This window comes from Balaenoptera physalus, assembly GCF_965194825.1.
Source record: "Balaenoptera physalus genome assembly, chromosome: 7".
NCBI lineage: Eukaryota > Metazoa > Chordata > Mammalia > Artiodactyla > Balaenopteridae > Balaenoptera > Balaenoptera physalus.
This window is the reverse complement of record NC_138886.1, coordinates 21,261,254-21,285,332: the sequence shown is the minus strand read 5'-3', so window position 1 is coordinate 21,285,332 and position 24,079 is coordinate 21,261,254. Positions and strand designations below refer to the sequence as shown.

At 34.9% G+C, this 24,079-nt stretch overlaps 1 protein-coding gene across 10 annotated transcripts in view; it reads left to right on the top strand.

Annotated features, from left to right (window-relative positions):
- The window catches only part of KIAA1958, a 225,388-nt gene that overhangs the window by 118,764 nt on the left and 82,545 nt on the right, over positions 1-24,079 (top strand). For 4 of the 10 annotated variants that reach the window (XM_082469154.1, XM_082469156.1, XM_082469157.1 and 1 more), the window contains one exon: positions 2,418-4,676. The exons of 5 other annotated variants lie outside the window; for them this stretch is intronic. In XM_082469154.1, coding sequence (XP_082325280.1) covers positions 2,418-3,463 — 1,046 coding nt within the window. In that variant the 3' untranslated portion in view covers positions 3,464-4,676. Of the gene's footprint in view, positions 1-2,417; positions 4,677-24,079 lie in introns of those variants that run through there. One more of the 10 variants, XM_082469155.1, reaches the window with a different exon arrangement.

Below are 24,079 nucleotides of genomic sequence, written 5' to 3'. Positions count from 1 at the left end.
ATGGCAAATTTCACCTATATCAGAATGTGTATAAGACAGAGAAGGACAAGAATGTGGACAATATTTGGATTTAATCATCGATTTATAACTTATAAATTTTGTTTGGCTCCTCAAAGTCTTTAATTCCCTAGAGTATGTAACACAGTAGGTTTGGGATGGACACGGTCTTCATCTCAGAAAACTAAATTTTAGAAAAGATTCCATGTGAAAGTTGAAGAACTGGAAATTTTTTCCCTGAAGTTGTCTTTGAATGTTTATTTCTTAGAAAGTCTTTGTTTAAAGTTTGAAGACTGTTGTGATAGATATTTGAACCAGTAGCCACAATAAACAGATGTGCTGACCCCTTTGGCTTTGCATGTAAACAGTCAGGGAAGCTAGCATGGTAAAAGGTTACATGTGGCTTCACCTTTCTAATGGAAAGATACACATCTTTATTGTTCAACTGGAAGAAGATAGCATAGCCAAAAGTTAAGTCTAATGAAGCATAAAATATACTGTTGTGTATTTGAATTTTGGAAATATGATCTCAAAAAATGTGCCTATAAAAATATCTAATAAGTTAGTTTAGTGATTTTTAGTTCATTTCATTTTATAAAGTTATGAGAACTTTGGCAATTATACCTTACAACTGTCATTTTAAAATAATGTGGACATTCATAAATGTGTATAGTAATACAAAAAGTAGTGTTTGTGAATAAAATTCAGTTTATTCGAAATTTTATTTTTCTTATTGTATGTGGTTATTTCAAAGACTTCTCACTGAGCAGCCCTAAAAATTAATCTAAAGTTTTCCTAAATAAGATAATTGGGATAAACAAAATAATTTTATATTATACTTTAGAATCAGAAATTACATCTTTATGTTGTTTTAAATTAACCTTAGTGTTGGCCTCTCAACATCAATAGGATAGCCTGTTTTTTTCTATTGTGTAATTTCATATTTAGAATTTCTCTTTTGAGTTCCACCCAGACCATGTCTGACATAATTGTGGTCATTTTTGACAAAATGTTTTTATTGTTATTGTTAACATCCCAAATTTAAATTACATGTTACTGAGAGAAAATCATTTAAATGATATCACTGAATTTAATCATTGTAAAAAAAGAAATCTAGTAAAACAGAGCAGGGCTTCCTTCATAAGCCATAAGCACTAGATCTTTTTTCTCAAAGTGTGTTCTCTTGAACCTCATCCTGAGCATAGAGGAATCTGATTTTGATAGAGCATCCTGAGTGATTCTGAAGCTCACTAAAATGTGAGAACCACTACTCCAGAGCAACACTGCTTAATCATGGGTGATCCATAATGGAAAGAGGCACCTCCAGTCTTTGGTGGCAAAATATAAATAATAAATTAATAAAGTAAAACTATCCAAGAGACATACCCCTTCCTTACATCTTGATTATAATAGCCTTACTCAAATTTCATTGTCCTGTCTTTATAGCTGTGAAGTTTTATCCTCATTACTTTCCCAAAACACCAGATTCTTTTGTGTTGAAACATAGTTGATGTACAATATTATATTAGTTTCAAGTGTATTACATAATTATTTGACATTTGCATACATTATGAAATGATCACCACAATAAATCTAGTAACCATCTGTCCCTATACAAAGTTATTACAGTATTAATGACCATATTCCTTAAGCTGTGTATTACATCCCTGTGACTTATTTATATAATTGGAAGTTTGTACCGCTTAATCCCCTTCACCTATTTTGCCCCACCTTCCCACCCTTTTCCTGTCTGGCAGCCACCCATTTGTTCTCTGTATCTATGAGTCTGTTTTCATTTTGCAAAACACAAAATATTTTTATCATTTATTACAGACTGCCCTGCAATTACATATAGAATATTTATAAACCACGTTTACCTGAATTGCTGTAGAATGTGTCTCGTTAACTGCTGTAAATGATCTATTTAGTAATTTTTAAATATAGATCTCTAGAGATAATGCTAAATAACAGATTCGAATATTTTTGTTTAATTCAATAAATGGAACCAGTACAACCTCTGTTTTCACAAATGAAGTGATTTAAAATAAGTGTGTTGCTCTGATGGGACCCTCGCATACTGCATTAGGGTAAATAGCACACTTCGTCTTTTTTCCTAAAACGAAGGCTGCCTCTAATCCCACTCTTTCCACAAATCTTCGTGCACTAAGCTATGTGCCAATGACATGAGAAGCTCATTTTGATTGTAGTGGGCCGTCTCTTGTCTAGTACATCATTTGTGAAACTGAAGTTGGCTATTATAATGCAACAGGTATGTAAATAACATTTATTAGTGATCTCTATAAAATTGATTCCTTCTTTCTCTTTTTCATTATAAAAGGAAACTTTATTTCAGAGTAGAAAGTGCATTGTCTGAACTCATCAACACCCTCTTTATCCCTCCCCTCCCCAATTTGTTGCAGACCAGGATGAAAGAGCAGCTGAGCTCAGCAGGGAGCAGAATGAGAAAACCATCCGGAGCACGCAGACCGCGCTCCGCAATTTCCGGGAGTTCCTCATCTCCAAGTATCCTTCTGAAACAAGAGAGATTTATGTCATCCCTTGCAAGGAGTTGGATGCCTACCTGGCCTCTTTCTTTGTGGATGCCAGGCAGAAGGATGGATCCGAGTATGAACCCAACAGCTTGGCCAATTACCAGTGTGGACTTGAACGGTACCTAAAAGAACACAGGTATGGCTACAGTATCACCAGGGATAAGGAATTCAAGCGCTCCCAAGAGGCCCTGAAACAGAAGCAAATTGAACTCCGCTGCAAAGGAAAAGGAAATAAGCCACACAAGTCCATGAAGCTCACCTTTGCTGATGAGCTCATTCTGCGGAAAAGGGGACTGCTAAGCCGCTATAACCCCGAGGGTCTGCTCAACCTCGTCTGGCTCAACAACACAAAAGCTTTTGGGCACTGTACAGGCTTCCACGGGTCTACCTTAAAGTGGGGTGATATTCGGCTCCGGGTAACAGAAACGGGGCTGGAGTACTTGGAGTGGATGGGTCAAGACACTGGTGACCTAAATGCCAAAACCAAGAGAGGGGGGACAGACTCCCGTGTGTATGCCACCCAGCATGCTCCACAGACCTGCCCCGTACAAGACTATAAGGAGTATGCCCAGCGGCGGCCTCCTGCTATGCGCTACGAGGATGCCCCGTTCTACTTGTCCATTAAGCCAGTCGTGAACTTGGCGGCTCTGCATTGGTACAACTGCCAGGCCCTCGGCAAGAACAAGCTGGCCAAGATGGTGAAGACCATGTGCGAGAAGGGGAACATCCCTGGCAGGAAAACCAACTTCAGTGTGTATCAGAGCTGCAGCACCTTGTCCGAGGCCCAGAGCAACCAGCTGGTGCTTATCTGTAACAATCTGAGTCAGCAGGCCGCCCAGTCAGTGGCCGGGCACTCCAATAGCGGCAATTTCATCGTCTCTGCCTCCTATGACTCTTCCTCAGACACTGCTTGACCAGGTGGCTTGAGCAAGACCCCAGTCTGGTTATTGAGTCCAGAGGAACTGTGATGAAACACTGCTTCTCGTTCCCTTTCCTCGGCCCTCAGTGTTAACTTTATAAGAATATAAATATATAATATATTTTTCTTTTTACAAATAAGCCAATGGAGATAGTTTAGTATTACTAACATAGTATTCATAGGCTTAAAACAAATGTACTCGTGGTGATTAAATATAATTACTGTTATAGACTTTACAAAACCATAGTGGTTCTCAGGCAACACAAAGTAGAGAAAGAATTCCGTTTTTTAAAAAAATTATCAAAAAGGAAACTGAAAGTCAGCCTAGACACTTGTGTCCTCAACTCCTGCTTTTCCTTCCCACCCCACCTCTCATTTTTAGTCTACTTAATAAATGGCATTATTTTTTTAATTTTTAAAATTCTACATTAATCAGGAGGAGACAACACTAACTTTACTGCTTACGTACAACTGTCAGATCCAGAGTAAGAAAATGTTGATATAAGCCAGACAAATTATTTACATACTTTTTTTTTTTTAAAGCATAATTAGATTTTAGTTTCTGTGCCTCATTTTTTGCAATTTATGAAAATCTAGATGTTTAGCTAACTTCTTTTGGGGGCAGAGGAGGGTCGAAGGAGGGAATAAAGGTGCCATTCTGTTTGGAAGCTATATAATTTTAAAATAATATGCGAAGTCCAATATTATGGCAAAAAAGACTGTTACTAGCTCATTTTTACTGTTGTGCTTGAACCTGGATAGGATTTTTTTGTTGTTTTCTAAGAAATCAATGTAAATGAAGTTTGATTATCAGATTTACAAGAAATTTAAAACTACCAAAGCTTTGAAAATGTTCCCAAGCATTAGATTGTATGTCAAACATAAAGAGAAAGTAGAGAATGGAAAAGTCTTATTAAAAATCTAGAAGCACTAGTCAAGACAACAAAAGCCTCATACTCTTCAAAGCCCAAATCCCCTGAATTATTTATTTATAAGCATTGAACTTCAGTCTGTTTTCCCTAGGGGATTACTTGACTCTGTAGTTGAGATCAAAGGAATATTGACACTCATTTTAGGTAACAACATTTTGTTACCAAATTTAGCTGAATTCAAAGAATTCTTGAAAATGTGCAGTTTCTTCTACAGTAAATACAAATGCATTTATGTGTGATAATCCTGCAATTATAATAATTATAATTTTGGTTAAACAGCTCTCTGTGGTGGTTTTTCCAAGGTCTTTATTTTCAAGCCTATGGTGAATTATTAGTTAAGATACTTCAATAATAAAATAATTTAGATGAGCTAGGTTGCTATCTTGTATAATCATTAACACATTAAAAAAAATCCAAATCTTAATCACTTTGTTGGATCTGGGCATTCTATTGGGAAGTATTTGTTCTTCAAAGCATCCTCATAATTCACATTAGCTAGGAAGGTAGGTGGTATTTTATGTTTTAATTTATTGTACGACCAGGACAAATTTCATTTTGATTTGCTTTGCTAAATCATCATGTTAGCTGAGCTTTCCCATGGCTAGGCAGCTCTTCCCAACACTAAGTCATAAACACATAAAGACCCATTACTCTAAGCTGTGACCTTTCCTTTGGCTCAGGAGTGGGAAGTCTGCTGTGGCCTTTGTGTTATGCAGTCTACTTCATTTCATGACTTTCCTTCCATAAAGAGGCATCCAGAAACAAGAAGAAAGAGCAGAAGATACTTTGCTTTTATTTTTTTGTATTAATAATGATGGTAGCCACCATTTTTGAGGCAGTCTGTGTGCCAGCACTGTGTGTGCTAAGTGGCTTACATGCACCACTTATATAAGTAATACTAATTTATGAAAATTAGAAAATCCAGATAAGCATAAAGAAAATAAAATATGTACTCATAAATCTGCCAGCCAAAAATAACCACTGTTAATATTTTAGTAAATATTTCTTCAGACATTTCAATACATACGTATTTATTTCTGTATACATGATCTTTAATCCTTTCAACAACTTTGAAAAGAAGGTTAATTATCTCCATTTTATGTTGAGATCAAGATGTAGCAGGTTATAGCTAAGGAAATGGTACTGTCTGTCATCTGACTCCAGAGTTTTTTCTATTTACCTTTCTGAGTTCCAACCCGTAATTAGTTTCCAGTGATTTGAGCTGGAGATGGGGACACGGTGTCTTCCCATCTCTCAAGTCTGTCTGATTAAAAGGAAGGCTGAGTGATCTTTCATGAAGGCACACAGTGTCCCCTCGTCCCCCCCCTTCTGGTCATTTTGAACCACAGAGCCTCATTCTTCCAATTATCTTAACAAAACCTTCCTCTTCTCCTTACCCTGTAATGGGCTCAGAAGTGCACATGACAGCCTACTGTGAGAGAACTCTTTTTTAAAAATAAGTTGTTGTTTTTTTTTTAACATAGGTTACCTCTCATTTAAAAAAAAAAGATTTCTGTAAAACATTTAAAATGTGATTGTGCATTTTGTTTTTGCATTGACATACTTTTAAAAACTCTTGATTTGTTTTTGACAGCAAAGTAAGTTTGTCATGGGGAAGAAGGTTAGTCAGTATGCACTGAGAAAGCAGAACTAGGAAATTTTGAATTCCTGTTTGTGTATATCGAGGTACTAAACTGAAAATCTCTCTCTTATTTAATCCTATAGCAGTTTCATTTAGAAGAATGCAGATTGAGAATGTGAATTATTTTTTATTTATTTATATTTTGCTTTGATAACTCAAACCAAATAGGAACATTGTGACATTTAAATTTAGAAAACTGTTTTCTGAAGAATGGCTTGGTAGAATTTTAGCTGAATTATTGTAACTCTTCGGGATAATTAAATTATGAAAAATTATCGGCAACTACCTCTAAATTTTGTGTTTTTGTACAAACGATACTGAGGATATACTACTGCCAGATACCATATTTATTATTTGCTATTTTAACTTTTTAAAAAATTACATCCATACTGCGGCAGTGGTTGATGCCAAAATCGTGTATGTGCTTTAGCAAAAATTCAACAGTCCAGCAGGTGTTCACTATAACTGAACATGCTGCCTTGCCAGGCAATCCTGTGGTTCATACAAAAACAATAAAACTGTATGTGCAGTTTACGCTTTAAGGTCAGTGTGATGTCATGTAAGAAATTCCACAGTGCCCCTCACATGACTCTGGAAGTTTTGCACTGTCTATAACAAAAATGCCAAACCCATCTGTCAGCATTTGGATGACATAGCTGCATAATTGTTTTTCTTCTATATTCATGTGAGTGACTGGCTATTGAAAATCATAGATGGTAGCAGTTTTTAAAAAAAAAACCATAATACTTGAAAAGGTTAGAGATAGTCAGGATGTTTATCCAACAGAGCTTATTCTTAAGAGTCCATCTGTTATCATGGTTAGTAGGGGTGGTCTGAATATGATTTATAATACATCAGGTATTTAAAATATTTTTATTATAGTTAGTTTTCCCTGTGTTAAGTTTTCCCCATGTTAAATCACTTCCTGATCTACAAAAGAATAGTCTGAAAGTTTTCTAGTATAGATCAGGTCTCTGGTTTTTCAACTAGATCATGGTTAGCTGATACTTTCATCGAATTAATTTGTCTAAGTCATATGGCTTAGGTTCTAGATGCCATGAAATCAGATGACTTCACTGAGATGAAAATTTATAGTTCTATCAACAAATATTTGAACACCTAGTGTCTAGACACTAAGAGGGGTACAAAGATATATAAAATAGTTCCTGCTTTCAAAAAGTTTATGAAAGATACTGTAATAAAAGTTTGGTTTCATTTTTGAGAGCCCAGCAAAAAACTCTCTGCCAATACTATTTTGCATAGTTTCTCAAATTTTGTACTCACACAGTTTGTCCATTATTTAGCCATTGAATATGTTGGATTGCTGTAGAATACATAATACTGCTTTGAGTATTTTGTGGAGGATCTTTTAGACCCTGTTTTAAAGTCAATAATAAGGTAAAGCCATTTCTACACCATCCATTGTGTTCACATAGATGCACACATGCATAAGAATGTACAGACTGTCATCAATGAGTGTCACTTATTAAGTACTTACAATGTACCATGGTACTGAGTGCTTTTGTAAGTTGTTTCACTTAATTCTTACAATAGTCCTGTTAGGGTAAATATCATTATTTCTTTTATAAATGAGGAAATCCAGAGAAGTCAAATAGGTTGCCCACATTACTTAATACATAAGGGTATCAGGATCTGAAACTATATCCAGCTACCATTAAGCACTAACCTTTTCTGCTGTAGCTGCCTGTTCACAAAGTGATTTACTGTGCTTCTTTAGATTCTCTGAAGTGATAAATTATAAGTGGAATCCCTGGTGTAATAAAATCATCAATATTCTTTCAACTCTGAATTGACTGAGAGCAGTGCCATCACCTAGCATGTTTGTTAGCATAAAATTATATAGACCCCCTAACTGTGGTTATTTTGAGATGGAACATTCAGCAAAGTTTGTTTCCCCTTCGCCATGAGTGAGAGCAAAAGTTTGTGTCATTCTTTAAAGAATTCTTAATTTTGTCACAGAAGTGAATGTGTATATGGACAAATAATTTTAAATATATATATATACATATACATATATATATATATATATATATATATATATATATATATATATATACACACATTTTTTTTTTTTTGGCTGTGGTGCGCGGCATGTGGGGTCTTAGTTCCCCAACCAGGGATCGAACCCGCGCCCCCTGCATTGGAAGCATGAAGTCTTAACCACTGGACCAGCAGGGAAGTCCCTAATTATATTTTTTTAACAAATGATTCTCCTTTGTTTTTACCCCATATAAACCAAAAATCCTATTTCAAAAGAGTTCCTTATAATTCAGACAGAGAAGGGGGAGGTTCTAGGCAGAGGAAATACCTCTCTTAAGCCCAGAAGCTGATATTGTCATCCACCAGATATGAATATTGATTGCCAATCTGCCAGGGAGTTTGGTCTTCTCTACAAGTTGGTGCCAGCAAATTAATTATTTAATAGAGGGTTTTGTTATTATTTTGTTTTTTAATCAGTCAGGATTGTTTTTAACAGAAAACTTTTGGGAGAAAATACTATCTTTATGATTCTCAGTATTAGACATCAACTAAGACCATTCAGATTTTTTCTAGTTTGACTATCTCCACAGTTTTAGAAATTAAAGACAAAAGTTCTGATTTCAATCAGCCTTCTTCTGATTGGTTTTCTTTATCTACAGGAAAAGAGCACTTTGATCTTTATTCCTTTAGCCAAAACAAAGCTGTAATACTTAACATCTGTAAATAAATACTCTCTACCATGTGATAAAGGAAATAAATTTCTAAGCCTAGGGGAAAAAATCAAGGGGAGTGTATGATAATTTATTACATTAAGGTATTTTTTAAAAGGTTCATTCATGAAAAACTATAACTAAATACTAAGGAATAAATACTAAGGAATTAACAAGTTCTGTATCAATCAGTTGAAAAGATTTTTCTCAAACAGAACTCCTTTATACAAGATATATCTCCACAAATCTACCATATGATATGATGTAGATAGTTACTTATTAAGAAATACATCATTGGCAAGGGCATCCTCAATTGTTTTTTGTTGTTTTTCCCTTAATGTATGGTATTCGAATAATTGCTTCTCCTCCCCATTGGATCCGGCCGAGATGATATGAATACATAGTTTTTCATAAGACAAAGTGATGAAGATAGGATGATTTTAAGAGATCCTTGCCATAGAACATAACTGGGGTAAAGAAATGTACTGCATATATCATCCTTTGGTGGTTGGTGTATTTCTACTGATATAAAAACAGAAAAGAGAGGATGATATTGATAAACTGCCAACAACTCTGATTTTACTTTTCTAAGCAGAGAAAAGAAAGATAAACAAAATTTCTCATACTCCATCCTGTTTGTAAATTGACTAATTGGGCCTGCCAAAGATGAAGACCTAATTTGGTACTGAAGATTGCATTATTTTTTAAAAGAAAGTATTTTAATACATTTAAATTGAGTTTTTATGTAAACCATGCCTTTGTTGAATTAGACTCAGTTTTAATTAGGTCAGAGTACTAATTTGATCAGAATATTAATTAGGTCAGAGTACTGAAGTAACCATCATCTTTGTTGAGTGAATTATAATCATAGAGGCTGGACCTGGAAAAGACCTAAATGATCATCTAGCCCAGTGATTTTCAGTGCTGTGAAGAATAGGAGTCACCATGTCTTCTTGGGAGGGGGCAAGGAGGGCAAAGAGATGGATGGAGATCGCAACGGGAACACATCCTGAAACACAGATCCCCCAGGAATTCTCATGTTCCCTATGCCCCTACCTTCCTACTTTGAGACTCACTAGACTGAATGACCTACTACCTCTATTACACATCCTTCATGTGTGCCAGACTGGAAAATAAGATTCAAAACATCTAATCTAATCCATCCCTCTTCTTTTATGGAAGAGAGAAACCGTCCCAGAGAGATTAGATGAATGCCCAGGTACACACACTTTGTTAGAATCAGAGCCAGAACTAGGATCCAGGCACCTTGATTTCCAGTCCTAGGGTTTAGGGAGGAAAAACAACCCTACATTCCCACTGAGTAAGAAGGGGTATCCTTGTTTTGAAAATTTTAATAGTGTTTTAAGCTCTCACTCAAGTTTCTATTAAGGAATAGATTCAAGCTGCCAGTTTCCAAATAGGCTATTTTGCACGTGAACTTCTTTTCATTGTGTAATGTTACACCTTAATTTTTAGCAGCTTCTCCTTTTGAGATTTGATGGGATAAGCTCTACCTGTAATCACCTTTTATTTTCAGGAACAGCTCTCAGCCTACTCCATTTATATTCAGTTTTCGTTTCTGGAGGGGAAACAAACTACAGTTTCAAGTATATGAATTCCAGTTATAGATTATGAACTGAAAAGTAACTTTTTATTTAAAGTGGTATTCTTTTGAATATCCAGCTACATAGCATCTATATTATTGGTTTTGAATGCAGTCTACTATACCCTTTTTTAGTCTATGGAAAGTATAAAAAATCATCTTGAAGGTTTGGAACATTTTCAATCAAAAGGATTAAATTTCTCTCAACGTAATTAGGATGTTTCTGAAGTGAATTTCCTAAGAGATAGGAAGGGGAAAGAAAATGAGAACTAATGAAAAACCTACAGCAGGAAGACATAGAAATACAAACTATTTGTAAATTCTTATATTACCCAGCTTACTCTTCTAAAAAGGAATTCAAACAAGTATTTTTTAAATCTCACAAATTTTTATTTTATAAATTATGTTTACCAGATCATAGTTGAAGAAAAATGATGAAATTCTAGGATGTTAAAAAAAAAAAGTACAGTGGAATTATTTGTCTTTTGAATTCAGTGTTGAATTTCACTAGACTTCTGATGTTCTTTGTATTACACTGGAATTAGAAATTTTTACCATCATACACTCATTTCAAGGAGCTTTGAAAATGCTTTGGCGTAGTTTATTTATTTGTGGTAAGTAGAATTAGGAAGAATCAGCAATATAGAATCCTAACAGTAATTGTGCATACTGTATTTAAGTGATTTTTATGCCTGTTTACTTTCTGTGATTCTTAAATTACATACTTCCACTAGAAATTAATTTATAATTGATTATTTATACTGGATAAAGTAGCAGGTTCATCTTAGTGTTAATCCACTCAGATTAACTGAACTTTTATATCTACAATTCATTATATTACAACTTTTTAAATAGCCTTTATAACAAAAGAACTTTTGTTTTATAAAGTATTTGTTACAAAAAAAAAACACCATCTTGCCAAAAACCATTACAATTTCTATGCATTGTGTATATTCAGTGATGTCATTGTTGAGATTTTGCATGTTGTTTCAGGTGCTCTTTCATATGTGTGTTTGTGGTATTTATGTGGAATTGTTAACCATTGCTGCTATCACTTATTGTAGTTAAACTGAAAAACTGTGCTAAGAGGCTGTGCCGGTCAACATTTGTGTGACTTGTGAAAGTATGTACTTAGCTGTTTAATATTTTGAACCAGCACTTAGTGGCCTCTACAGAAGGAAATGTTATAGTTGTCAAGTGATGCCAACTTCAAAATCTTGCTTCATATGTATAATTCCAGGTCAGCTTTCCTTCTGCACTTTCCCCAACTCTTTGAAAGGGAAACATTTGCAAAAAGAGAAAGCAAGAATTCTGAACTTTCCTAGTATTCCCCACCTTAAATCTTTTTTTTTTCCCCTGATACTTGAGAAATTCAATAGAATGACAGTGTAGCAGCATAATTTCCCTTGATCTAGATATTTTAGGTTGAACAATGTAATAACAGAAGACTATGAGGCGCATACATTATCTTTGTTGGTTATCAAGGCGTATTGTTTGAATCGCATTTAATAAGAATATTTAGTATTTTCATTTTATTTATGAGACCATGGAAACCTCAGAGTTCCCAAATATTAACTTTTATATTCAGCATTTGCATAGACTTACTTAACATATTTGGTTGCCTTATGACCATCAGAATTTTTTCATGCCTACCTGTCTTTAGTTTGCTTCCTGGTATTTCCAGCTTGCCTCAGCAATTCCAAGCAAACTCTGACATTAGAGAGAACATTATTTCAATGGATTAATTCTACTATACTTTGTTAAATGGGGGAAATATCATTATACTTTATTTATACATGTATACTCAAAATGGAAGGGAAATATCATAAAATGTTAAGAAAAGCAGGCTCTTCCTTCCAACATTCCAAAACTCCTCACTTAGTGCAGGGTTTCATTCTGACTGTTCAGTGGGTTTATAATTATAAGATTCTTTTAATAAAGGGACAGTCTCCTTAGTTACATAGAGGCTTTCTGTGTGACTATCAGATATATGGTGGCAGCCAATGCTGTATTTGGAAACATTGCTTCTGAAATTGCTGATTTAATTCTAAGAATATTAAAATGAATTCAAGGCCCCTGCCACGTCTTTGCTTACAGGAAAAGAAAGGCATATTTTAACTATGAGCGTTTTCTCCAGAATATGCTTTAAACATTTGTCCCTCAATGGAGGTGACAAAGCAATAAAAGGAAATTGAATTATGTATGTTCTAAAGAAGTTCCGCCTTGTCCAGTGGCTTCCAGAGTGACACTAAAATATTTCTTGGTTCCTGCATTGGGAGTTTTCAGGCAAGATCTTTGTACTTACAATTCCTTTTATATTTTGAACACCAAAGATTATGGCGTGATATGTCCTGATATGATGATTAACAGTTTCTATTAGATAGTAATGGACACATTTATTTGAATCCTGCTCTTGGGTTTATTTACCCTGTTTGGGTCTTTTGTACTTTTTGTATGTCTGTCCTGAGGCCTTTATGCCTAGGGCAATTTTTTAATCAAATAATAACATATATATTTATTAGGTTTCTAATTTATAGAGTTTGTTTCCACCATGACTTTAACGTTTTTTTCACTGCTGAAATTAGACATAGATTTGCCAGATTAGCCTCATAGTTTGTACATTTTCGTTGTAATCCGAAAATGTAACTTGTAACCCCATAGGCCTGAAAACTGGTAGATAATGACTAGAAGCATTTTGGATTCAACACAATCACATTTAGAGACTCATTTATCTGTTAAAATAAAGAACTTTGGTGATTTCATAGAATTGATGCTGTATACAACTTAAATAAGTTCTTCCATCTTTTTTATAAGAATGATTTTAAAATTCCTTTTATTCTACCACGTAGAAGTTAATTGGGAATAAAAAGGTAGATTTACCAATTTGGTCAGTATATTTTAACACTAGGCATCTGTTTAGAAATATAACCACCACAATCGATACTTAGAAAAATTTTATGAAAAATTATGGTACTGTTCTTTGAAGATGGATTTACTTTCCCCCCTTTTGATAGTCAATTTGATATATTTTCTGGCCACTTAGCTTTTAACTGATTTACATGAAAAAAGCGTATGTGTGCTTGCTCACTTTTAAAATTCTCTTTTTAAGCTGCTACAATTATAATGTATGAAAGAAAGAAGAGAAAGGTGAATTGAAATGGAGGGAAATTTCTGTTAATATTTAAAATGTGTGACTGTGATACTCTTGGTTAATTAATCTTCTGCCAGTTGATATTTGTAATAATATGATAGAACTTTTTTGTTATTAAGAATATACTATAGGTTTCGTTTTTATTTTGCTGCTCACTGATCTTTTACACCAAGATGTTTTCATCTTTATCAGCTCAATGTTTTTGCTTCATATTTGTCTGTGTACCTGTGCTCTAAATAAAATTCTCATTTTATGTCCCAGTGGCTTATTCTGTTGTATGATAATGTTTGCCTCTAATGTAGTGTGATTTTTCTATTGTTTCCAGTATTTGTTGGTACAGCCTAAAACTTATAGAAATAAGAAAAACAATAAAATCAGCTAATGAGTATCAGTGATGTCTCTATAATGAGAGCATGCTTTAATCACAGTATTTTGTCTGTATTTGGGTATGACCAGTCTTCATTCATTTAATAAATGGTTCTGCAAAGCTGGCTGATTTTTGTAGCTACAACAAACAGTTTAAAAGACAAGTTAAACCACATTTTAAAAAAAATTGTCCTGGTCACAGTGCATTAGCCTCAGGATACAGTCAGTGCATACTGAGTAAAGCATCCCGTGTCAGGTGTCTTCTAACCACTGAGGAGGGGGAAATCATGGAAGGAGAAGCATTTCTACATGTGAGTGCTCAGACACAGCTCATAGGTAGGGAAGACACTTTCAGAAAGCATTTATAGCTAATTAATCATATGCTTCCTGGAGCCCCAGGCCTAAAAATCCTGTTAGTGAAGCAGAAGACTCCACTGCAAACTCTGTCTTTCTGTCCGTCTGTGGAGCTCTGTCAGCCATTTGTGTAAAGTCGTACCAAGCTAAGTAGATGTCAGGTTCCAGACTTCCACATTTTTAGGAAGATCTTTTCGGTCAGATAAATTCTCCATGTGATATTTGTTGCATTGAACACATTTGACAATGCTCTTTGAGCAGGATAGGAATGGTTGTTCAAAGTGATTATCATTATTAACTTCAGACATCCTTGTGTCATTAAAGTTATTTAATAAAGAAAAGTATATTAAAACCCCAGAAAATATAACATTCTCTCTCACAGCCAGTTATTTTGCAAAAATGCAAATAAATTTCTTTCATGTCTTTGAATAGTCTCCCGAAGTATTTATCCATAGAAAGCTGAATATTCCAAATAGAAATAATTACTGTATTTTTGTATTATAATACTTTAAATTGTATCAAAACTACTTTATAAATGGTTATAACTTAGTTTGTATTTTTAGTACTTTAGAAACAAGGAGCTCATCTTCAAATGTGTTTACAAGTTATACATTTAAAATGTAACAAATTTTATTTTTCCAGTAGGGGAAAAATATTAGAATTCAAGTTGAGGAATATTCACCCTACAAGTCAGAAATGTTTTCCTTTTTTAAAAACTTTTATTTATTTTTTATTTATTAACGATAATCTTTTCTAAGAAGACTTTAAGTGACCAAAAATGACTAATATGTATTAAATACTTAACGTTGGTGATACATCATCTGAAAAGATGTGTTAAAAAAAAACATTGAATTTGGTGGCAGACATTTTCAGACTGAACTCTTTTTCTTTTTTTTAATAAATTTATTTATTTATTTTTGGCTGCATTGGGTCTTTGTTGCTGTGTTGTGTTTGGGCTTTCTCTAGTTGTGGCGAGCGGGGGCTAATCTTCGTTGAGGTGTGCGGGCTTCTCATTGCGGTGGCTTCTCTTGTTGCGGAGCACAGGCTCTAGGCGCGCGGGCTTCAGTAGTTGTGGCATGTGGGCTCAGTAGTTGTGGCACGCGGGCTCAGTAGTTGTGGCACACAGGCTTAGTTGCTCTGCAGCATGTGGGATCTTCCCAGACCAGAGATCAAACCCGTGTCCCCTGCATTGGCAGGTGGATTCTTAACCACAGCGCCACCAGGGAAGTCCCAGAACTATTGTTTTTTTAAAAAGCATTTTCTTTATTAAAATTTATAATGTTTTAAAAATGTTAAGGCAATAAATAAATATTCATTGTGAATAATTTGGCAAATACTAATAAATATAATAGGAAATAAAAATCACAGGAATCTTACTACACATAAATAACAAATTTTAATGTTTTCGTGTTTTATTTTGGAATTTTTTATGCATAAATGTACTTCAAAAATTGTAGTCAAAGTGTATTTACTGTTTTTTACATTTTTAAAAGATACTTAGCCTTTGAAAATGTGATTATTATATGGCTACTTGGTTTTTCATTGCACAATTGTACCAAAATCTATTTTACAATTCTTTTGTTGGTTTGGGTTTGTTTCAAGCTTTTCACTTTTATAAATTTGCCTTGAAGAACACCCTTGAGCATACATTTTTGTACATATCTCTGGTTAAATCCTTAGGATAAATTTCTAAAAGAGGAATTCCTGGGTCAAATAAAAAGAACATTTAATTTATTTTTCCTACATATACATTCCCAAAGTTCTAGTGATTTTTAAAATTTGCAAGAATAATACATTAATATTGTAAAACTTAAAAATCCCAGAGAAGTCATTATTAACCAGTGTGATGTGTATCTTTGCAAATTTTTTTCTATACTAGTGCAAGTTCCCCCATATCTTAGGACAGTCTTTAGATATGGACCTTTTTGTATTTTTGCCAATCTAACAAATGAATTACATCCTATTTTGATTATAATGTCTGATTACTGTTGCTTTTTGTTATTTGTATTTCTTTGAATAATTGCCTGTCATACTCTGGGCCTGTCTTTTCCAGTTGATTTGGAGAACCTTTTCATATGGACTTTGTCACTTTGTTATAAATATTTTCTCCAGGACTATTTATTGTCTTTTAAAATTTATTCAGTGCAGGACTTTTGAATGTTTATGTCTGATTTGTTAATCTATTTTTTACACCTCTGGGTTGTATCATACTGAGAAAGGCTTTCCTTATTCCCAAAATCATGAAAATTGTCTTCTTTATGGAAGCAGCTTTTTGAAAATAGATCCATTTGGAAATGTGTTATTTGCTTGTCGTATGAAATAGGAATCTAAATTTGCTTTGTTTTTTGTTTTTTTTGTTTTTTAACATCTTTATTGGAGTATAATTGCTTTACAATGATGTGTTAGTTTCTGCTTTATAACAAAGTGAATCAGCTATACATATACATAATATCCCCATATCTCCTCCCGCTTGTGTCTCCCTCCCACCCTCCCTACTCCACCCTTCTAGGTGGACACAAAGCACTGAGCTGATCTCCCTGTGCTCTGCAGCTGCTTCCCACTAGCTATCTATTTTACATTATTTGCTTTGTTTTTGTTTTTCCAACTCAATAGCTTATTCTCTTAAAGCATTTACTGAAGAGTCCATGTTTTCCCCAGCAATTTTAATTGGAGCCTTTATTATACAGTTGGCCTTCTATACCTGTGGGTTTCACATTCGCAGATTCAGCCAACCTTGGATCAAAAAAAAAAAAAAATCCCAGAAAGTTCCAGCTTGAATTTTCTGCCAGGCAACTACTTACATAGCACTTACATTGTATTGGATGTTATAAGTAACCTAGAGATGATTTAAAGTATACAGGAGTGTATGCATAGGTTATATGCAAATACTAGGCCATTTTATATAGGACTTGAGCATCCTTGGATTTTGGTATCTGTGGGGGTCAGGGTGGGGCAGGTCCTGGGTGACTGTATATTCAGTTTGCATATTTACACAGACCTTTTCTGGACTATTCAGTAGCATTAATCTATTTGTCTATTTCTTTACCAGAACTTAACACTTTAAATTATTGCAGTGTTATAGTACATGTTTATATCTTTCAGGGAAGGGCCTCCCAGTTATTATTTTCAAAATTGCCTTCCTTTTTTTATGCATTTACTCTCCTAGATAAATTTTATTTATTTATTTATTTTTTATTTTTTTAAATTTATTTATTTAGTTATTTATTTTTGGCTGTGTTGGGTCTTCGTTTCTGTGCGAGGGCTTTCTCTAGTTGTGGCAAGCGGGGGCCACTCTTCATCGCAGTGCACGGGCCTCTCACTATCGCGGCCTCTCTTGTTGCAGAGCACAGGCTCCAGACGCGCAGGCTCAGTAATTGTGGCTCACGGGCCCAGCTGCTCCGCGGCATGTGGGATCCTCCCAGACCAGGGCTCGAACCCGTGTCCCCTGCATTGGCAGGCAGATTCTCAACCACTGCGCCACCAGGGAAGCCCTAGATAAATTTTAGAATCAACCTGACAAGTAACGACAAAGAGGGAGATTTTAATTAGAATTACGTTGAATTAAAGATTACTTGAAGAAGTTAAAAATCTTTATATTATTGAGCCTTTCCATACAGGTACATGGTATAGCTCTTCATTTATTAATTTTGTATATACAGGTACACCTCATTTTATTGCAGTCCACTTTATTGAGCTTTTCAGATATTTCATTTTTTTTACAAATTGAAGGTTTGTGACAACCCTGTGTCAAGCAAGTGTATCAGCACCATTTCTCCAACAGCATTTGCTCACTTCATGTCTTTGTGTCATGTTTTTGGTAATTCTGGCAGTATTTCAAATGTTTTCATTATTATATTTGTTATGGTGATCTGTGATCAGTGATCTTTGATGTCACTATTGCCAAAAGGTTACAGCTTGCTGAAGGCTCAGACTTTGGTTGACATTTTTTAGCAACAAAGTACATTTAAATTAAGGTTCGTACATTTGTTCTTTTAGACATAATGCTATTGCACACTTAATAGACTACAGTGTCGTGTAAACATAACTTTTATATTCACTTTGGGAAACCAAAAAAATTGTGTACCTTTATTGCGATATTCGCTTTATTGTGGAAACAACCTGCAATATGTCTGAGATATGCCTGTACATTTTTAATTTTAAGGATTTGGGGGAAAGTTTTCTTATTGAATTATAAGACAGAAAAGTGCACAAATCATTAGTGTACAACCTGATAAATTTTTATGAAGCAAATGCATTGCTGTAACCACCCAGAGGAAGACAGAGCACTACCAGAACCCCAGAAGTTTCCCTCCTGTGGCCTCCTCCCTTTGTTATCTCCCTAAGGTAACCACTATAGTACTTCACCATAGAGTCATTTTCATCTGTTCTTGAATTATATAAATGGACCATTTCAATGTACTCTATTGTGTCTGGCTTCTTTTCCTTAACATTGTGTTTGTGGGATTCATCCATGTTTGTACATATGATTTGTTCCAGTAGTCCATTCCTCCTTTATTACATAATAACTCATTGTATAAATATTTTACAGTTTCATATGCATTCTACTATTTATGGACATAGGGTTATTTCCAGTTTGGGGCTATTTATTTATTTATTTAATATTTATTTATTTATTTGGTTGCACCAGGTCTTAGTTGAGGCTTGCCAGCTCCTTAGTTGTGGCATGTGGGTTCCTTAGTTGTGACATGTGGGCTCCTTAGTTGCGGCAGGTGGGCTCCTTGGTTGCATCTCATGGGCTCCTTAGTTGCAGCTCACCGGCTCCTTAGTTGTGGCATGTGAACTCTTGGTTGCGGCATGCCTGTGGGATCTAGTTCCCTGACCAGGGATCGAACCCGGGCCCCCTGCATTGGGAGCATGGAGTCTTAACCACTGCACCACCAGGGAAGTCCCTATTTATTATTAATTATGCTTTTGTGAACACTCATATATACAGGCCATTTAGTACACACGTACGCATTTCTGTGTGGTATATACTTAGGTGTAGGATTGCTGGATCATAGAATATGTGTTTGTTCAACTTGAGTAGATGCTGCCAGTTGGTTTCCAAAGTGTCCAAATCGACACTCCTACCAGCTAAGTAATAGTGTTCCTGTTGTTCCACACCCTCATCAACACTAGATGTTTGCATATTTTGTTTTTTATTTTAGACATGTTGATGAGTGTATTTTATATTTCCTGAAATATAAATGATATTTCTTATTTTATGCCATGCCCATTCAAGTTTGTCCATTTTTAATTGGACTATCTGCCTTCTATTTGATTTGTCAATTATATGCACTTCAAAAATTTTCTCCCACTATATGACTTGCCTTTTCACTCTCCTTATGGTACATTTTGATAAATGTCTTTTTAATCTTAATGAAATCAATTTATCAAATTTTCACTTTTGAGGTAATAATGTTGATATTCTGTTTAAAAGTATATAGCTACCCCAAGGTAATAAAAAAATGGCCTCCTGTGTTTTCTTCTAGAAGCTTTATTGTTTTACCATTCACATTTAGGTGATACAGTTGGAATTGCTTTTTTTGTTTAGGTGTGAGGTAGGCATTCAATTTGCTCTTGTGTTACGGATTTTGGGTCTGTGTTTATGAGCTGTGCTGGCTTGTAATTTTATTGTGTTACTCTTGTCATATGTTTATAGAAAAGTTATGCTGCCTTATAGAAGACATTGGATAGTGTTCCCTCTTTTTCTATTCTCTAGCAGAAGTTTTAGGTTTGGCATTATAGTTGATCCTTGAACAACACAGGTTTGAACTGCACAGACTCTTCTTTTTTTCTTAATAGTTTGTTAATTTTGTTAGTCTTTCAAATCCATCTCTTGGTGTTACTTTTTTTTTTTAATAAATTTATTTATTTACTTATTTTTGCCTGTGTTGGGTGTTCATTGCGGCACGCAGGCCCTCCCCAGCTGCGGCGAGCGGGGGCCACTCCCTGTTGCGGTGTGTGGGCTTCTCATTGCGGTGGCTTCTCCTGTTGCGGAGCACGGGCTCTAGGCATGCGGGCTTCAGTAATTGTGGCACGCGGGCTCTAGAGCGCAGGCTCAGCAGTTGTGGCGCACGGGCTTAGTTGCTTCGTGGCATGTGGGATCTTCCCGGACCAGGGCTTGAACCCATGTCCCCTGCATTGGCAGGCGGACTCCTAACCACTGCGCCACCAGGGAAGCCGGTGTTACTTTTTTTTATTGTAAGCTTATTTCCTATTTCATTGATTTCTGTTCTTATGTGTACTGCTTCCTTCTTTTTATTTTTGGGGTTTATTTGTTTTTATAATTTCCTGGTATAGTTGATATTCAATCTTTCTTCTGAATTTAATGCTATCATTTTCTCTGTAGGCACTGCAATAACCACATCCCACAACTTTGACACATTATATTGTCGTTATCATTCATTTTGAAGTATTTTCTAATTCCCTTTGATTTTTTAAAATTCTACTGATATTCTGAATGACTTAATCTTTTGAAATGTTGAGACTTGCTTTATGTCCTAACATTTCTATTTTCGTCAAAGGGTTATGTGAAATCTTGACATTTGCTACAACATAGATGGATCTAGAGGGTATTATGCTAAGTGAAATAAGTCAGAAAAGGACAAATACCATATGATCTCACTTACATGTGGAATCTAAAAAACAAAACAAACAAGCAAACAAAAAACAAAAACAGACTCATAGATACAGAAAGCAAATGGGTAGTTTCCAGAGAGGAGGAGGATAGAGGCTGGAGTGAAATAGGTGAAGGAGATTAAGAGGTACAAACCCCAGTTATAAAATAAAGAAGCCACAGGGGTGTAATATACAGCATAAAGAATATAGTCAGTAATGTGGTAATAACTTTGTGATCATTTCATAATGTATGCAATTGTCAAATCACTATGTAGTACACTTGAAGCTAACATAATATTATACATCAACTATATTTCAATTTTTAAAAAAAGTATCATGTACCTTTGAAAAGAATGTGTATTCTGCCATTGTTATGTTGTTCTTTGTATATCAATTACATCCAGTTTGGTGCTTGCATCATTCATATCTTCTATATCTGTACAGTTTTTTGTCTGCTTGTTCTGTCAGTTATGAAAAATGATGTATTAAAACCTTAGTTGTAGTTTTGCCTATTTCTTTTTTAAATTTTTTCAACTTTTGCTTTTTATATTTGGAGGCTGTATTATTAAGTCTATACAAATTTAGGATTGTTGTATCTCTCTGTTGAATTTTAAAACATCTCTTTTTATTTCTGGTAATGAATGCTTCTTGCCTTAAAGTCTGTTTTGTCTGATACTGTATAGCTATACCAGCGTTCCTTTCTTTATTGTTCACATGGTATACCTTTTTTTTTTAAATCCTTTTGCTTTCAACTTTTATACCCTATTAATTCCTATGTGTAAAGAACATATATAGCTGAGTTTTGTTTCTTATGCAGACTGACATTTTTTAAATTGAAGTATAGTTGACATTCAATATTATATTAACTTGAGGTGTACAATATAGTAATTCAACATTTGTATACACTGCAAAATGATCATCACAGTCATCTGTCATCATACAAAGTTAATACAGTATTATTGACTATATTCCCCATGCTGTACTTTATTATTTTTATATAAATTTATTCATTTATTTATGTATTTTTGGCTGCGTTGGGTCTTCGTTGCTGTGCACGGGCTTTCTCTAGTTGTGGCGAGCGGGGGCTACTCTTCACTGCGGTGTGCAGGCTTCTCAGTGTGGTGGCTTCTCTTGTTGCAGAGCCCAGGCTCTAGGTGCGCGGGCTTCAGTAGTTGTGGCACACGGGCTCAGTAGTTGTGGCTCACGGGCTCTAGAGCGCAGGCTCAGTAGTGGTAGTGCACGGGCTTAGTTGCTCCGCAACATGTGGGATCTTTCCTGACCAGGGCTCGAACCTGTGTCCCCTGCATTGGCAGGTGGATTCTTAACCACTGTGCCACCAGCGAAGTCCCCCAGAAGTTTGTACTTCTTGATCCCCTTCACCCATTTCACGACCCCCCTACCTCCCTCCCCTCTGGCAACCACCAGTCTGTTCTGTGTAACTATGAGTCTAGGTTTTGGTTTTTGTCTTGTTTGTTTGTCTTGCTTTTTAGGTTCCACATATAAGTGAGATCATACAGTATTTGTTTTTCACAGGCTTTTTTCACTTAGCATAATACCCTCAAGGTCCATCTATGTTGTCATAAATGGCAACATTACCTTTTTTTTTATGGCTGAGTAGTATTACACACACACACACACACACACACACACACACACAAACCTTCTTTATCCATTCATCCATCAGTGGACACTTAGGTTATTTCCGTATCTTGGTTATTATAAATAGTGCTGCAATGAACATAGGGTTATGTATATCTTTTCAAATTAGTGTTTTTGTTTTCTTTGACTAGATTGAATTTCTACTAACAATAGAATTGCTAGATCATACTGTAGATCTATTTTTAATTTTTTGAGGAAACTTCATATTCTTTTCCACAGTAGCTGCACCAATTTTCATTCCCACCAACAGTGCACAATGGTTCCCTTTTCTCCACATCCTCACCAACACTTGCTATTTCTTGTCTTTTTGATAAGAGCCATTCTGACAGGTGTGAGGTGATATCTCATTGTGGTTTTGATTTGCATTTCCCTGATGATTAGTGATACTGAGCATCTTTTCATGTGCCTGTTGACCATATGTATGTCTTCTTTACATCATGTTTTCTTTCTTGGTTCTTTATTTTGTTTGTTAACTTGTCCCAAGTTTTGCTTGATAGATTGCAGATGCTGGATTTTTGTTTTTGTTTAACTCTTTTTCTGCTGATACTCCTTTATTTACTCTTACTTGAAAATCCTATATCCATTCTAATAGTTGTTTCTTTCACGTTTTGTTTTTAACAGATTTAAACATATATTTTTAAAATAAAAAATTAATTTACATTGGTAATCTCTCCCTTCTTTTTTCCTCTTTGCTTTTTATCCTTTCCAAAGAGGATGAGATCTTAATCATATTTTTTCTATCTTTCCTCTCCCCTTTTCCCTTATTTTATTGAAATTATGGGGAGTTTTGGTTCAAGATTTTGTTCCATCACGCCTCATCTCTTTTCAAAGTCTTAACAATTGTGTTGAGCTCAATTGCTACATTACTCAGTGTTAGAAGTAAATTTTTTGCTTCTTACTATACCTTGTACCCAGTATCTTTCCCTTTCTTTGATTCATTTTTCATTTTGTTTGCAAATATCCATGACTAACTTTTTTTTTAAAAAAAGGGTGCTTGGATGCTACTTCTTTCATGACTGAAAATATCTTTCTTTTGCCTTGAATGATACTTTAGCTAGGTAATAGAATTCTTCATTTACGGTCCTTTTCCCTCATAGCTCTGAGGAGACTGAGTCATTGTTTTTTAGTATCACAGATGAAAAATCTAATTCTTGTTATTCTACTGATGGCTTTTTTCCCCCTACCAGAAAGATTATCGAATTTTCTTTTCGTTCTTAGATTTTGGAAATTTCACCAAGATGTGTTTATATATGTGTCTTTTCAGTGTGTCTCTTTGACAGTTCATGAACCTTAACACCCTAAAGATTAAAATCTTTCTTTAACAGAACTTTTCATATATTATATCTTTGATTATGTTATCCTATCCTCTCATAACCTTTTCTTCTGAATTCTTATAAGATGGATTTTGTTTCTCCATAGTCTGTCTTCCATGCTTCTTAACTTCACTCTCATAATTATCAGTTTTTTTATTACTTTGCCTGCCCTTCAGGGAAAATTCCTTCCTAATCACTAATTTGTCCTTTAGCCATGTTCATTCTCATACTCAGCTCTTCTCAGAATTTTTAAAATATG